The sequence below is a fragment of the Scylla paramamosain genome, chromosome 45 (assembly GCF_035594125.1).
Source record: "Scylla paramamosain isolate STU-SP2022 chromosome 45, ASM3559412v1, whole genome shotgun sequence".
Taxonomy (NCBI): domain Eukaryota; kingdom Metazoa; phylum Arthropoda; class Malacostraca; order Decapoda; family Portunidae; genus Scylla; species Scylla paramamosain.
The window spans coordinates 425,001-442,500 of NC_087195.1; the positions used below are offsets into that span (position 1 = coordinate 425,001).

At 46.2% G+C, this 17,500-nt stretch overlaps 1 protein-coding gene across 12 annotated transcripts in view; it reads right to left on the reverse strand.

The window, feature by feature from the left end:
* The window catches only part of LOC135094464 (LIM domain-binding protein 2-like), a 115,152-nt gene that overhangs the window by 91,232 nt on the left and 6,420 nt on the right, over nucleotides 1-17,500 (reverse strand). For 2 of the 12 annotated variants that reach the window (XM_063994570.1, XM_063994568.1), the window contains exons 1-2: nucleotides 13,564-14,032; nucleotides 4,580-5,386 (exon numbers count right to left, since the gene is read on the reverse strand). In XM_063994570.1, coding sequence (XP_063850640.1) covers nucleotides 4,580-5,020 — 441 coding nt within the window. In that variant the 5' untranslated portion in view covers nucleotides 5,021-5,386; nucleotides 13,564-14,032. Of the gene's footprint in view, nucleotides 1-4,579; nucleotides 5,387-10,799; nucleotides 10,868-13,182; nucleotides 13,329-13,373; nucleotides 13,490-13,546; nucleotides 14,044-17,045 lie in introns of those variants that run through there. The other 10 variants (XM_063994561.1, XM_063994569.1, XM_063994565.1 and 7 more) reach the window with 10 other exon arrangements.

A 17,500-nucleotide genomic window follows, 5' to 3' on the forward strand; every position in this document is an offset into this window, starting at 1 on the left:
GTTGATCCTGCTTTGATATCTTGAAATACCGCTTAAACTGATTCAAATTCCTTATACAGACGAAAATTCGAGTATCTTATCTCTCTCGTAGTCTCAAATTTCTTCGTTAGTTGATATTCTTATATTATGCTTGATCCTGTTTTGAAAGCTTCACATCCCTTACATCAAAGAAAATTCCTGTCTGATCTCTTTTGAACAATCTTATATCCTTCATACAGATGGGAATTCTTCTCCATCATGCTTGATTCTGCTTTAGCAGAACCTGAAATTTCTTTCATTGATAGAGATTCACATACATTATGCTTAATTTTCTGATCCCTTGTATAGATGAAAATTTCCTTCTCCGATCTCTCTCCCCATCAGATTTAGATTTACATTACTGCTGGTGTTCTTCTTCAAACAGCTTCAAATCCCTTACATACACGAGTGGCTATTACATATTTTCAGCTCCATGCCAGAATACATTTCATTTCATATCATGTACCAAGTGACAATAAAGTTAACCAGTCCTATGCTCACCCCTCCCCTCTACAGCCCTCTACAAAATCTCAATAGTTCCCGCCAAAACACGAGAACGGAACCGCCACGCGTGTGAGAGAAAACGGATGATTCGAAGGTAAACATGCGTATTTCCCCGAAGTGAAAGAAAATGGAACTTAGTAGGGTAGACACGTGTATTTTGACGAGCATGAGAGAAAACGTATCTCTGAAAGGCGGACTCGTGTATTTCTCCGCAGCACGACAGAAAACGGGTAGGACCCTGTGGAGAATCCTCCCTACTTCCACAGTCGTCCCACATAGAAAACGATGCCTCGAGTTCAGAGAAAACGATCTCAGCACATGGGGGGACATCTATATCCAACCCAATTTTATTTGTTTGAGAGCACAGGGCAAACTATAAATCTTCCAGGCAATACTTTAACTTATTTATCCGTGTTAATCACTGCCATTTACTTCCAGATTTCAACAAAACTCCTTGGATGCAGAGAAAGCGATCTTAATACACAGGGGGGAGGCAATTATATTTAATCTGACTATTTTTTAGAGTACGGGGCAAATTCTTACTTTTCCAGTGAATTATCCAACTCACTTGCCGATCTTAGTTATCATCCTTTACTTCCAAACTCCAGAAGAACTCAAACACTCCCGCAATAAATAAATAATAATAATAATAATAAAGTAACATTATTTTAGTTATCCCCTAGAGAATTCAATTTAAATGCACAGGGCTAATGGTGTGTGGTTAAAACTAATTCACTCACCTTTTTTTTTTTTCCTAATGCTTAGGTACAGTTTGCTGAAGAACGATGACAAGTTTGCATAAGTGTACACACATACAAATACAAACATGGAACAATATACTAGTGACACCTATAAAAGTAGTAGTAGTAGTAGTAGTAGAAGTAGTAGTAGTAATATACAAGCTGTGGGTGTGTTGAGAAAGGCAAAGAGTGTGTGGGAAAGAGAGAAAGGAAGACCAGAGAGAAGGTTTAGGGAGGAAGAGATGCTTATAATGGGTGTGACTGATGTTGTCTGGGAGTGTTAAAAGAGGTGAGGAAAGAGAAGACCTGAGAGAAGGTTTAGAGATACAAAGAAAGAAGACAAGTTTGTAATGTGACTGAGGTGGTGTGAGTGTGTTAAGAAAGACAAGGAGTGTGTGGAGTGTACTGGAAGAAGAAAAAGACCTGAGATATTTATGGATGCTGTGAAAGAAGACAGGTTGTAATGGGTGTGACTCAGGAAGACCCACAAGACGAAGCACATTAGAGAAAATTGACCCACTGTGGCAATCCCTAATAGGAGATGCCAAGGGGAATAAGTAACAGAAGACAGAGTAATTGTAGCAGTAATTGTAGTAGCAGTATTACCACCACCACAGACATACATACCCACAACGGACAAGAAGAAAGGCTTGACAAGTTCACACACTCACCTCCTGGAAAAGTCACACAGAGAACACAAGGTCAGGACACAGACGAGAACGACACACGTACATAATGCACGCAAAAAATACCACAAATACACTCATACAGAAGAGAACACAATATACAAAACATAGTGACACATTATATACAGCTTGGACATGTGGCTATGGGAGGAGCAGCTGGGTGTACAGAAACCTAATGTAATCTAACCACAAACACACACACACACACACACACACACAAAATCAATGACTATGACAAAAGAACCATCGTCTAAGTTTGTGAAGTTCTCGTGATATAAACTAAAGGTAGGCTCCAATGTAGTGATATATGTTTAAAGTTCTATAATATCTAGAATACCTGGCTAGCTAAAAATTGTTTGGGTAATGTTACCTATTGTTTCTTGAGTACTAGTAGTGATGGTGGTGGTGGTGGTGGTACAAATCAGATAATTCTTTCATTGCTGTTTAATTCATCTCTGCTTAAACACAATGCATTCTGGGACACTCATTCTGATTAAAATCTTGACAGGGTGCTGTAAAATCTAATCTTTTAATAACTTTTTTCTTCCTTAAGTGGCCAAGGATGTTAAACTAACATCAAATTAAACAAGCAATTTTCTTTCCTTCTATGAATGTCTGGCACCAAAAAATCTAATGTTTTCAATATCTTTTCTTTCTCATGTGGTCAAAATTTTAACTTGTTTTTTTTTTTTTATGAATTATTGGCATGTCAACGAAAGTTGAACTATCATCATCATAAACAAACCATTCCTTGCTTTCCATGAACATTTTGGGAACAGAGTGGCAGCATTGTCCAACTTAGCCAGACTGTGCTCGGGCAGAAAAGAAAAAGAGAAGAAAAGACTCTCCATGAAAGCCCCTTAAAATTAACAGTTTCAAGAGGGAAAAAAGACTCCTAATGACATGCCCTGCTACCTAAAAAAAGCAGCCATAAGGGGCAACGTTGTAAGAAGAAAAGGACTCCTCAAGATGACCGCCCCCACAAAGTTGATAAAGATGAGGCGCTCCAGGGGAGGCCACAGCCACGAGAGCCAAGATGTGTTGTGCCCCTTACCAGCAAAACAGGGACTCAGGAACACTGAGGAATGGTCTGAAGGTGAGACACTGGCCTCTAGTCTTCTTTTAAAGCACCCTAATGAAGAAGAGAGGAAGACTGGCCACTGAAAGCCTGGGTGCCTGAGTTATGGGGTTTGTTCTCACATCAAGCTTCAGCAGTGTAAGGAGTAAAGGAAGACTCTGGCTCTCAGGAAGGCAGTAGCATCTCAGACTACAATGCAAGAAGACCTGCATTTGTATCCTGGTCATGGCTGGGATTTTTCAGGGACAACTGCCTGCTCCCATGTTCACCCAGCCTTGAAAATTAGTACTGGTCAGCTACAATTGGGAATGTAACTGTAATTGTAATACTGAGAAAGAGGGATGTGCCCAGCTACGGAGGCCACATGACCCTACATTTGGAATACAGTGTACTGAGACTGTAGTTATACTTTATATCAGGTGAAGAGTATTGGTGCAGGATAGAGAAAGCACTGAGTTGATAGGGAGAAACAGGTATTATGTGAGGACATCAGAGAGACAGAAGCATGTGAGAGGGAGGACAGGTGAGGGAAGGCTACAGTATAAAATCAAGTGCAGTGAGGGCAGCAGAGGAGGATTATAAAAGCAGCAGAGAAGGGAACCAGCCATACTGCTCCCCATGCTGAGGCCCAGGGCGGGTGACTGCCTACCCCATGCCAATATCATAGTTTACTTTTTCCTGAGAATATTTCTTTCAACAAACTGCAGCAAGATACTCAGTACCTCTACTGAACCAACTTATTGTGATAGTTGAATGAATTACTGAGGGATCTTTGAGGAGGAAGCCACTCACTGTAAGACATCACCTGTCTGGCCCATTACAATACACTCCTTCAATGCTGATAAGGTGGAGAAAACATTATTAATTCCACTTCCATGACTCCACATTCCCACATCATTGTTACTTCCACCTGCCACATGGGAGGTGTACACAGGCCAGCTGGCAGGTGTGTGTGGATATGAGGATGTGTGGAAATGAGGGAGAGTTAGGATGGAAGGATGGAAGGATGAAAGGGGTATCCAGGCCACATATCACTCTGCCTCACACCACACCACAATGCTCAGCCTTCATTCTTTCACGTCTTGTTCGCACGTAACGACGATGACAGTGTGCACGTGACAGCATTAATACTTTTCCCTTCTCATCACTTGCTTCACGCTACAGGTGCTGCTGCAGGGACTTGAGATCTGTGGCATTCTTCACTCTTCCTGTCCTAATGATGATAATAACAACAGGCCACTCAAACTGCTATCCAAATCCAAACGCAATACACTGTTGGCAAGACTGACTGCTTTGTATTAACGTGTGCACAGCAACACACCACCACCACTGCCACCGCCACCACCACCACCACCATGGTCAAACAGTGAGTCTACTACTCACTTACCTATTCAGTCTTAACATGGACTATTTATGTGCCTAACTATTCTGTGTGTGTGTGTGTGTGTGTGTGTGTGTGTGTGTGTGTGTGTGTGTGTGTGTGTGTGTGTGTGTGTGTGTGCCGCCTCCCAGCAGGCAGCAGCGTGGAGGGCCACACAGCAGCAGGACACTTACCCCTGGTCAATGCGGTCCATGGGTCCCAGCTGGCCCATCATGGGGTGGGGTCCTGGTCCATGCATGGGGCCATGCATGGGTCCGTGCATGGGAGGGCCCCCAGGTGGTCCTCCCGGCCCAAACGGTGGTCCCCCCGGTCCAAAGGGTCCCCCCGGCCCGGTGAAGCCCGGCCCCCCAGGCCCCGGGAAGGGCCCCGGGTGGCCTGGGGGGCCGTTGATCATCTGTGCGTGCTGCTGCGGCCCCAGCATGGCCATGGTGCTGTTGGGGCCATTCATGTGGGGGGCCGGTGGGGGTGGGACTGCTGTAGTTGGAGGAGCAGGGGAAGGGCACAGCAGAGGGCACTGGCCCCCCCAGGCTGGTGGGGGCCATGCTGGTGGGGGGACCCCCGCCGGGTGCCCCAGGGAAGGGGGAGGGACCCCCGGGGCCTGGAGTGGAGGCATTGGATGGGGCGGGGGAGCCAGGGAAGGGGACAGAGGGGGGGCCGGAGGTGGGAGGCCCCGAGAAGCTGTTGGGAGGCGTGTTGAAGGGTTGGGGGCCACCAGGGCCCTGGGGGAAGGGGGTGGGGTTAGTGGATGGGGGGCCAGGGGAGGGCCGGTTCAGCGTGGGGCCCGGGGGGTTGAAGGTGGGGGTGGACGGCCCTGAGAAGGTGTTTGGGGTGGGAGGGTTGGGGAACCCCGAGGGACCAATGGAGGGGGGCCCGTGGGGCTCTGAGGAGGGGGGTCCTGGGGGGCCCTTCCAGCCGAGACTTGCTGGCTCAGCCTCCAGGGTGGCGACGCCTCACACACTGGCACCACACACTCGGCAGCCTGCGGGGGAGACACCATCAGTCAATGCACCACCACATCTATGCATCAACACAACCTGCATGCACCACAACACCACTACTGCCACACTGCATACTAATCACTTCCTGACATGCACACACACACACACACACACACACACACACACACACACACACACACACACACACACACACACACACACACACACAGTGAAGAAGAAAACGGAAGCATCTGATAAAGCTAATCTGTTTTCCACTAGACACAGGACAAACAAGGCATGACACACAGAAATAAATTAAGATCAAACACACGAGAGACACCCAGACATGAACCCTCCCTGCACACTCTGACACACAACACTGGCAATGGCAACACCTTCAGGCTGCACACCATCCCTGCCACAGATACTCATGAACTCAGAGTCACACTTGATAAAGGGACACATGACATGAGCTGATCTTACTCTTCCCTGCACACCACACACCACCCACACAACACTCACCACTCACACTCCATACACTGACTCACACTCACACCCAAGTCAAGTATAAATGAACACACAAAATGTACTTTATAATAACACACAAAATTTGCTTCATAATGCTAGTATTGTCTTTCTTTTCATGTAAGAGGCTCTGGACAACCAAAGCAAGCATAAATGAACACATAATTTTTATAATACAGTAGAACCTCGGTTACCAAGCGTCTCCTTTTCCGAACAACTCCGTTTTCCAAGAAATTTTTTTTATTTGTAATAGCCTCACTTGCTGTAACATAATTCGGTTTTCGTACAAAGTTACTTGATTTCAAGAAGTAGCAAAAGCTGCCATTTATTACTAATTTATTGTTTCTATTAATATTTCCTTTGTTTTACGTATTTGCACAAGACAAAGAGGGTAAGACAGTAATTCAATCTTTGAAATAAGTTAAATGTGATTCTGTTGAAGAACCTCAATGTAAACAAACAAGGTTCAGAGCTCATGAGTAATGCCGAGCCTCCTGTGGCTCTCTCTGTGACCCACAATGCCATCACTGCTGCACAACTGCATTTCCCAGTAGCTTTTCCCAGCAGCAAGATGTCTAAGTGTTATGATCACCTTTATTTTGGCAGTGTGTGGGTTGCTCTTCTCTGTGTCCCTCTGTAAGGCTTCCCTCTCTAGATTGGTGATACAGAGAATGCCTGCATGGCCTAAACAGTATCTTTTCTGATGAGTTCTGTGTCACTAAGTTCATTCAATACATCCTTTCTGGATAAAAACATTCTCCCATCTTAGCAGTGGGAGCGTTGGTCATCACCTGCTAAGACGTGGTGGACGGGTGTCTTAGAACGGATTAATCTGATTTACATTGATTCCTATGGAGAAAATAGTTTGTTTTCAAACATTTCAGATTCTGAACGGCATTCGGGAACTAATTAAGTTTGAAAACTGAGGTTCCACTGTAACACAAAACTCCCTTACAACACCACACAATTTCCTCTTTATAAAACTAGCCTCTTTTTTTTTTTCTTTTATCTAAGAGTGGCTCAGGTCAAGGGCACCAAAACATCGCTACACCACTTAAAGACCTCAATCAGATTTACTTGTGATTTACGCCACTCCCAGGAATTTAAATAGCAGAGTTAATGGAAAAGAGAGAATGAAGACCGAGACGGATGGAGAATATTTGTTTGCGTGCCATCAAGCTGACAACTTTTAAGATGAGGAAGAAAAGAAACCCAAGGTGGTGCGGGCAACATGGGTAGAATGAGCGTTATACGTACACGGCCGACACCAGGCGCACATGACAAACAGCCGGTGTGTACGTGATAAACTCTGATAAGCTTTACACGCACACGAGTGACAGATGTGCAGAGAATAAACATGAAGTGCGCATGACGAACTCTTGGGTGTAGAGAAGAGAGAGTAGTGATGTGTGCATGATGAACACCAAACACACATGATGAATAATGCGTACATAAAAGAATGTCACACATACAAAACAAAGAAACGTGCACAGCAAACCTCAAATGTACAGGGTAGACAAGAGCCATGCTTACATAACAAACTTTACACACAAAGGAGGATAAACGTCACACGCACAAACAAACAAATCACACACACACACACACACACACACGATAAATTTTAGACCCACACGAGAGAGAGAGAGAGAGAGAGAGAGAGAGAGAGAGAGAGAGAGAGAGAGAGAGAGAGAGAGAGAGAGAGAGAGAGAGAGAGAGAGAGAGAGAGAGAGAGAGAGAGAGAGAGAGAGAGAGAGAGAGAGAGAGAAAGCAAAGGTTGACATGCCCAAGACCAAGCAAGGAAGACAGGTAAGAGATGAACAAACGGTAATTATTCATACCAGGTACCATGAAGGGCCCAGGTAAGGACAGGTGGAGTAGTTAATTATTTACATCCAAGTGACATCAACAAGCCTCAGACCAAATAAGGAAGACAGGTGTGCTAATTAAACTGTCATCCATGCCAGGTAAGATCAGGATGCATACTTGGTAACAAAACAGATGTGCCAGTCAGTCATTTCCATCCAGGTGACATCCATCAACATGCCAAAGGTGAGGAAGACAGGTAAGTGTGCTAATTAGACTTATCTATTCCAGGTAATGCTAAGGAGCCAAGAGAGGAGGACAGGTGAGAGAATCAATTATTTATACCAGGTAAAATCAACATACATACAACCAGGTGAGGCAGACAGGTAGGTGTGCTAATTAGTCTTTTCACGGTGGCATGCAATAATTCACAACACTAAAAGTAATGCATGGAATCTTTATCAGCATCTACAAGACAGAATGGGATAAAAAAGGGCAGATTTTGCAATTTATAGCTCGTACATTGTTTAAAGTTGGCTGTGGAACAAGGAAAGATGTCTCAGAGTGGTTAATAATTAAGTAAAGATGTCAGACAGCAGTGAAAGCATAACATCAACAAGCCAAAGATGAGTAGAACAGGTATGAGTGCTAATTGAACTTATTCATAACAAGTATAATCAAAATTCATGTAACCAGGTGAGCAAAACAGGTTAGTGGGTTAGTCAAATATGATCTGGAGACAGTGTGGAGAATGTAGGTGAGATGGAGACCAGCGGGAAGACCAAAAAGGAACCTGGTGACAGCAAAAAGACATGAGGTATTTGAAAGTGACCACAGAAAAGACCTGGATACAGTGTAGAGATCATAAGATACTGTAAAAGAACCTAAGACAAGACCAAACAGGACCTGGAGACAGTGAGGAGGATGTAAGTGAGGTGGAGACCAGCGGGAAGACCAGAAAGAACCCAGTGACAGCAAAAAGACATGAGGTATATGAACGTGACCACAGAAAAGACCTGGGGACAGTGTGAAGGTGATGAGATACTGCAAAAGACTCAAGGCTAAATAAGACCAGACACTGAAGGAGACCACAAGAGGAATGTGCACCAAGGACAGGATCTATGACCACAAAAAGGGACACAAACTCCCAATGTCTCCAATCACACAAGGGAAAATAAGGATAATAAACTAAATGATGATGACAAGATCGATCTAAATGCTTATAAGGAGAATAGCGGCAGATTGAATCCCGCACAAGGCACAGTTAAGGAGCCCATCAGTCACTACGGCCGGAGTTTTGCCAGTCTGCACCTTTTCGCCACTAATGCATGGAGTTCTGAAGTGCAGGGGAATTGATCTAAAGGTTCAAACCACAGGACAGCGACGGACTGAATGCCACACGCAATTACGCCTCTGTAGTGTGAGCAAACTTGTTGACCTTCACTGTTCCTTCACCTTCATTTTGGGTGTTCTTTTATTCGACTGTCATCTGGCAACCCCTGCAAGACATGGTGAATGGCAGGGAGGAAGCAGGGCGATGGTCGTCCATGCCATGACACACAAATCCCCTGAGGACAAGTTACTAGTCTTGGCGTGACGAGCCTTATCTCACCACGGGAAAGTCAAGCGTCCAGAAACACTAGCAGCAGAAATGGCCAGCAAAAATAAACTGTGGCGGCCAGTGACAGCAGCAACAGAAGTGGCCAGTGGAAGTGAACTGAGTAGTGGCCGGCAGCAGTAGCCACCGAAATGGCCAGCCGTTTCAATGCCTTCTTGCTGTGGTGCCATCTGCCATCTCCCTCACTGGGGAACTACACAGTGGTGCCACCTGCCATCTCCCTCACTGGGGAACTACACAGTGGTGCCACCTGCCATCTCCCTCGCTATCCACCACCATCCGTGTCCCACCAAGAGAGCAAATAAGCTTCCCAAGTGTTCCTTTCCCAGTTAGGATGGTCTAGGTCACTCCCTCTCCTGGTCATTACCAAAAGCAGGGAGGAATGGGATTTCATAACATGTACTTTAGTTATCTTTAATGTTATTCACGTCATTACAACCTCTGCGTACTTTACAAGGATACAATAACTTCACTACCCCTATCAACTTTTACCATAAATTCCTCAAAATACCCACCAATACCTCATCAGGACAAAATAACACTTCACCATCCCTCACAATCAACGTCACCCAAAAATACACCATAACTTCATAAAAAAACTGAATAAACTCAAACTTTCACCCCAATAAAATAACATCGTGCATTTGACCCCCTTTTTCCCTGCTTTCCAAAACAACTTTCGTCCACAAATGCACTACAAAGACAAGATATTCCTCCACCACTCCTCTATGTAAACTTCATCCAAAAATCCTCAAGAACTACAAAACAAAACGAAATAAATACAGAACTTTCACAAAAAAAAAAAAAAAATCACAACACATTTTCTTGTCGTTTTTCAGTTATTCACGTCATTATAGTTTTGAATACATCATAAAGGGAAAAATAACACTTCACAATCTGTCACTGTAAAGTTTACCCAAGTATTCCCATAACTACGCCACAAAAATTAACTTTCAGCCCCAAATAATCAGAACACTATATTTACCTCCCATTTTTCCTTTTATTCATGTAATTATAAGCTAAAATAGATCACAACCGAGAAACATAACACTTATTCACCTCTGACTATCAATTTCACACAAAAATTCGCCATTACTCCGCCACAAAGCAAAACAAACGCAAACTTTCACCCGCCAAAAAATCATAACACCATATATTTAACCACTATTTTCCAGTTTCTCACGTCATTACCACCGCAAACAGATCACGGCGCAAAAAATAACTATTCATCATCCCTCAGGATCAATTTCACCCCAAAATCCGCCATAACTACACCACAAAACGCAAAAAAATAAACACCTCCATCCCAAAATACTCCCGTGAGCCACCACCACCCTGACACACTCCACTATTTTCCCCTTATTTTCCTGTTTTCCCCCGGGTTTTTTTCCTCTCTCCCCCCTGCTCTCACTGCGTAATTTAGCCCGCCCTTTCCATCTGCAGAATCAGAATTGGGGAGAAACCACGTTCTTTTGCGGGGAAAATGAGGAAAAATAAGGTTTGTTTACCTCGCCGGTTGTTATCGTCACAAAGACTGAGACAAGTGAGCCTCGCCTTGCGCACCTCGAGGAGAGAGGGAGGAGAGGGTGAGGGAGAGGGAGAGGAAGATTTATGTAGGAAAGTAGATGTGATAAAAGAAAAGATTAAATAGTAGATAATGAGGGGAGTAGCTAAATATGTTATAAAGAAGGGAGGTCGGGGAGGGAAAAGATAGTGAGAGGGATGGATGGGGTGAAGATGGGAGGAAATAATTGATAATGAGGGAAAGTAGCTAAAAATGAGAGAGAGAGAGAGAGAGAGAGAGAGAGAGAGAGAGAGAGAGAGAGAGAGAGAGAGAGAGAGAGAGAGAGAGAGAGAGAGAGAGAGAGGCATTTATGAAGGAAAGTAAGGTAATTTGAAAAAGTAGCTGGTTGTAAGAAAGGAGAGTAAGAGAGAGGGAGAGGGAGAGGGAGAGGGAGAGGAAGAGGAAGAGGAAGAAGGAGGATTCATGAAAGTACGATAATTAGAAAAGTAGCATACGATGTGATAAAGAGGGGGTAGAAGGAAAAAAAAGAAGGTAAAGAGAATAAATAAAGATAGGAAAGTAAAAGCAAGGAAAAGAGAGAGGGGGAGATAAAAATTCTGATGGGGGGGAGGAAAGAAAATATAACAAGGAAAAAACTGGGTAAATATATGCGAATATAAAGTTAAGAAAGGAAATAGAAAAGAAAAAAAATGATGTTAAAGAGAGAGAGAGGAGAGGAGAGAGAGAGAGAGAGAGAGGAGAGAGAGAGAGAGAGAGAGAGAGAGAGAGAGAGAGAGAGAGAGAGAGAGAGAGAGAGAGAGACTTCAGAGGGAGGAAATATTAGATAACGAAGGGGAAACTGGTTGAATAATGTGATAAAGAGGAGATAGGGAGAATGAAACCTTTAGTGATGAGGAAAAGGAGAAAACACAGATGAAAAGTAAGGTTAAAGAAGAAGGAAGGAAAGAAAGACGAAGAAAATATTAGATAACAAGGGAAACCTTAAGATAATAGAGTAAATGCAAGAAAAGGAAGATTGAAGAAAAGTTATGAGAAAAACTAAGAAAAAGCAGAAAATATTTGACGAAAGTGATGTAGGGAAGGAAAAAAAAAGAGAAAAGTAAAGAGAACAAGTAAGTGTGGATGGATGGTGATGGGGGAAGAAGACGAAACAAAAACTGAGAAAAGTAAGTTAAAAGATAGGATAAAAGAAGAATGGACGAAATAGGTGGGAGAAAATTATGAATAAATGAAATGATAAAGTGAAAAAAAACGTAAAATAAAAAAAAAAGAAATAAAAAGAACGAAAAGTAGAGAGTAAGGAAAGTATACAGAAAAAAAAAATGAAAAGTAGGGCAAAAGAGCAAATTAATAGGATGGGAAGAGTAAGGTGATAAATTTTAAGGAAAAAAAAGTAGATAACAAGAGGAAGGAAGAAGAAAATATGTGAAAATTAAAAACCTTTAAAGATGAGAGGGGAAAAGGGAAAATAATAAAGAAGAAAAGAAAGGAGAGGAAAGAAGAACGGAAAAGTAAACACCGAACAAGGAAATTACGAAAACGAAGATGAGAGGGGAAAGGGAAAATAATAATAATGAAGGAAGAAAAGTAAATATCGAATAGGCAAATTATGAAAACTTTACAGAAATATAAGAAGCATGCATATAATAAGAACTTTGGAAATAAGATGATGATGATGATGATGATGGAAAAAAAACAATGATAAAGAAATATGAAGACTGAAGAAAATATTGAACTTATAAAAAGACACATTTGTAATTTCAAACAAAATTTCCTTCACTTTTTCACTGTGGCACCAAATACTGTTTTTGTTCTCGTTTCACCATCACGTTTCCTTCAAGCACTTGTTATAATGATGACACAATCACACCGAAATGTCATGCGCGAATAACCTTTCAGAAAACTTTCCACCACTAATAACACAACTTTCTCCTGCACGAATGAAGATAATACATGACAAGTACGTAGCATAAACTTTCAAACCCCAAATGTCACACGCACATGGGCACACACACACACACACACACACACACACACACACACACACATTCAGGCTCCTCACACCACGAGACAGGCGCTCATGACAGGAAGTTCGGTAATGCACTCTTGAAGCGGAGGTGCGGCGCGGCCCGGTGGGGTGTTTCTGGCGGGCGGCGCGGCACCCCAGATCAAGCACAGCGGTGAGAGTGTGTCCACAACACCTCACACATCCTAAATTACCTCCTGCCGCCACCCACACGCCCTCCCGCGCCACTGGCCTCACGCACACACCACACACGCACGCCTCAAGCACGCACACGAACCCCGTGGTGGCTTGGGGCACGGAGGGAAAAAGAGCGATTTGGCGGATGCTTGGAAAAAAATACCGGTGTGGCAACTATGGTGGGGACGATGTGGTCGCTTGCCTCAACCCCAGCGGGTCACAATCAATATCCAAGACTCTGCACACTCGATATTCACACCCCCGGGCCACCCCACCCCTGGCCAGGCCTGTGGGGGCGGTCACAGGGTCCCGGGGGGCCACAGTGCCGGAGGTCAGCGCCGGGATGACACTAACCGGGCGTGGAGGGCAGTGCCGCGGCGGCTACCCGGAGAGGTCTTTCCCCCAGACCGGTCCGGGGATGACAAACATGCTGGCTCTCTCTCGCTCTCACTCGCTCTCTCTCGCGCGCTACCACAGTGACCAGTTTGCCTAATTTTATCATTCATGTACACAGGGCGGCCACTTACACCTCGCCGCGACTCACTGTGGGGGAGGGACGCGGGCTGCTGTGGTGCAGGCGGTGCCAGGCTGGCGGCACTACATCGCTGCTGGGCACGGCGGGCCAGCGGGGCACGTAATGCACACGGCACTTTATAAACACTCCATAAAAACCTCTTGAATGACAGGTGTTGCTGGTGCTGCTGCAGAATCCAGAAGGCTGGGTTGCCGGTTAATGTTTACGTAGGGCGGGAGGAGGAGGGCGGCTGCTGCAGGAGGGAGGCAGTGCAGGGGAGGTGGAGGTGGAGGCAGCCGGGCGCGGTGGTGGCGGCTCCCGCACGCCATAAGACAAAACTGGAGCGACACTTTCGCTCTGGCTCGGCCCACAACCTAATTACCGGTCCACTCGGGCAGCCGCTCCCTCCAGCTGGGTGTTGAGCCCCGTGGAGTTACCCTCAGCCTGCCCCCTGCCTTATGCCCCGCCACTCACGCCCCTGCACGCCGCCCGCCACTCAACACACGCCCAAAACAATAATGAAAACGCAGAATCCAGCCGGAAAAAGACATCAGAAGCCTGGTTGAAAGTTTTGCAGTAGCCGGCAACTAAAGAGAGCAGTGTTGCCCCATCCTCCGGCCGCCGGCTAAACTCTGTGACGTTGGCAGTTGTAGCCAGACGCCACATCTCAGCCAGGCAGGCGGCGGTGGTGGGTGTCCCTGGCATGAAAACTACGTGTCTATGGGGACATTTCACTCAATACACCGCCATGGTCACCCCGCCCACCACCGCCACTGCCCGCCGCCACCCACCCATGCCCACCACCACCCCTGCCCATATCATGACGCACGGGATGACCTCACCGCCCTCATGCATACACGCACTTACACATGCAACACGCACATACAAGGACACACACACACACACACACACACACACACACACACACACACACGGACATTAAACAAATAAAAAGAGAGGGAAAAAAGTAGGTGGGGTTCAGGGAGGGAGAGAAAGGAGGGAAAAGAGAGGAGAGGAGAGGGAAAACTGGGTGTGTCCGTTTCATATGAAATAAACCCATCGATTTGTACGAAAGTTTTTTGGCGTTGTTGGGCTGAGCTGCAAATGAAATGCATGGTGGTAGTGATGTTCCCTGATTCCCACCCCCCCACCTTCATCCCCCATCCCCACCAGCACCACCCCCTGCCCCCAACACACCCAGAATGACAACCTTACGAAGACTATCATCCTCTCCACATTTGTCTCTGTAACAACGTAGTACGGCCATTAAGTTCGCCATTATGCATGATTAGATAAACTCCAAAACAACCACTTTCGCTCTGGCATGTGTGAGTCCTGAGGGAGAGAGGGAGAGGAGAGGAGAGGAGAGAGAGGGAGGGATGAGAAGCTAGTGGTATCTGGCAACTGTGGTAGCCATGTTTCCCTCAGGAGTTGACGTTTCCCAGACCGTTCTGTACTCCACCCAGCGTCACTCAAGCTTCTCTCTCTCTCTCTCTCTCTCTCTCTCTCTCTCTCTCTCTCTCTCTCTCTCAGCTGTATGAACGCCACGTAATCCAAGTATCCAAATCAACTTTTACTTATATACTAACATGTCAATACGCACTTAAAACACTCGAAAAAAGTAAGACGTGAACTTATACACACACACACGCACACACACACACACACACACACACACACACACACAGAGAGAGAGAGAGAGAGAGAGAGAGAGAGAGAGAGAGAGAGAGAGAGAGAGAGAGAGAGAGAGAGAGAGTTGCATTAATTTTCATACGAGAAGCAAGTGTTAGTGACCGGTCTCATACGCCTCTCTCTCTCTCTCTCTCTCTCTCTCTCTCTCTCTCTCTCTCTCTCTCTCTCTCTCTCTCTCTCTCTTCCTTAGGACAGCACCACCCAAAATCGGTTCCGTGTCCCTCTCGTGATAACACTAGCAGTAACATTAGCCAGATAAAGTTGCACTGCAGGAGGAGGAGGAGGAGGAGGAAGAGGAAGAGGAGAAGAGGAAGAGGAGGGGAAATGTAACTATCACGTACTATTACTATCTTTTCGTTTGGTGAATAGTTATGTGCTCTCTCTCTCTCTCTCTCTCTCTCTCTCTCTCTCTCTCTCTCTCTCTCTCTCTCTCTCTCTCTCTCTCTCTCTGCTTCCTCCCTACCTACCTATCATCTTTACTACTATTTCTTATTTTGCTTTTTTAATGGTCTCTCTCTCTCTCTCTCTCTCTCTCTCTCTCTCTCTCTCTCTCTCTCTCTCTCTCTCTCTCTCTCTCTCTCTCTTTGATTTTGTGTTTGCTGTTAATCTTGTTATTGTTGTTGTTGTTGTTGTGATGGTGATGATGTGAGATAATGATGATGATGATGGTGTGTGTTTATGTTACTGGTGCCGCTCTCTCTCTCTCTCTCTCTCTCTCTCTCTCTCTCTCTCTCTCTCTCTCTCTCTCTCTCTCTCTCTCTCTCTCTCTCTCTCACCTCACCCTCTCTCACTCCCTCCTCTCTTTAATGTATCCCTTCCTCTCTCTCTCTCTCTCTCTCTCTCTCTCTCTCTCTCTCTCTCTCTCTCTCTCTCTCTCTCTCTCTCTCTCTCTCTCTCTCTCCCATTTCTCTCTCTTCCCTCTCCTCCCCTCTCCCATTCTCTCCTTCCTCCTCATTTATCCCCTCTCCTTTATCTCCCTTACCCCTTTTTTTCTCTCTTCTGCATTTCTCTTTTCTCCCACCCCCCTCTCTCTCTCTCTCTCTCTCTCTCTCTCTCTCTCTCTCCCTTTCATCCTTTTGCCTCCTCCTCTTCCACGGTTATCTCATCTATTCCTTTCCTCTCTTCACTATTTCAACCTCATGACGTCATCTCTTCCCCGCCTCCCTCTCTCCTACTCCTCCTCCTCTTCCTCCTCTCTCTTCCTCCTCCTCCTCCTCCTCCTCCCGTGTAATTTTCAAGCTTAGCCATCCTGCATAGATGTTAATTTGTTGTTCTCAGTGGTTTTGCCGCCTCAATCAACACACACACACACACACACACACACACACACACACACACACACACACACACACACACACACACGGGGAGAGAAAGATCAAAGGCAACACGTTCACAGCAGAGGGATAAAAAAAGTGAAAAATAATACAATACACGCCATCTGTCCACACACCTTGGAGTAATTAACAGTGTATCTGATCACACACACACACACACACACACACACACACACACACACACACACACACACACAGATGCCACCGTAGTGTTGCCATATCCGCGTCACCGCCGCCACATCAAAGCGCCACACACTGTATGATACACACGCCAACACCACACGCTGCTTTGCGCCACACACCACACTCCACACACCGCACCGCATCTTGTCTCCACCCCGAGGGCGCGGCACCCACCTCAGCCTCCCGGCGAGGGGCGGGAGGCACGCACCGGGAGGACGCCCCACCAGTACTGACATCAATAAAAACTCAAGACTGCCCGGGAGTGGGAGGGGGGCACACACCTACACACCTACACACACTCACACAGGCTGCAGGCAGGAGGGCCACGGCGGCGGTGCCCTCGCTGGATAAGGTCGCGGGGGGCGAGGCGGGGGTGAGGAGAGGTCAGCGAGGGCCCCCCACCATCACCTGACCTGACCTGACCTGGCCTTCACCTCTCCGTCAGGCGCTGCTCACTAGGGGTCAGTCAGGGCCGCTCTGTGCAACATGCGGGCCGCGATCACATGGGGCGGGAGAGTCAGGCCGTGGGGGGGAGGGGGTGCGTGCCGCGGGCGTGCGGGCGTCTCTAGCAGTGGGTGCAGCAAAAGTGCAGCAGCCCCCGTTCGGCACATGCAGGGCAGGTACACTCCGCGCTCACAGATTCACAGTCAATACCGGTCTCATATTTTTTAACAGTTCCCAGCGGTGGCTCGCGGCTCACGGCTCACCACCGCCACCACCACCACCTCCTCCACCACCACCACCACCACCACCAACAC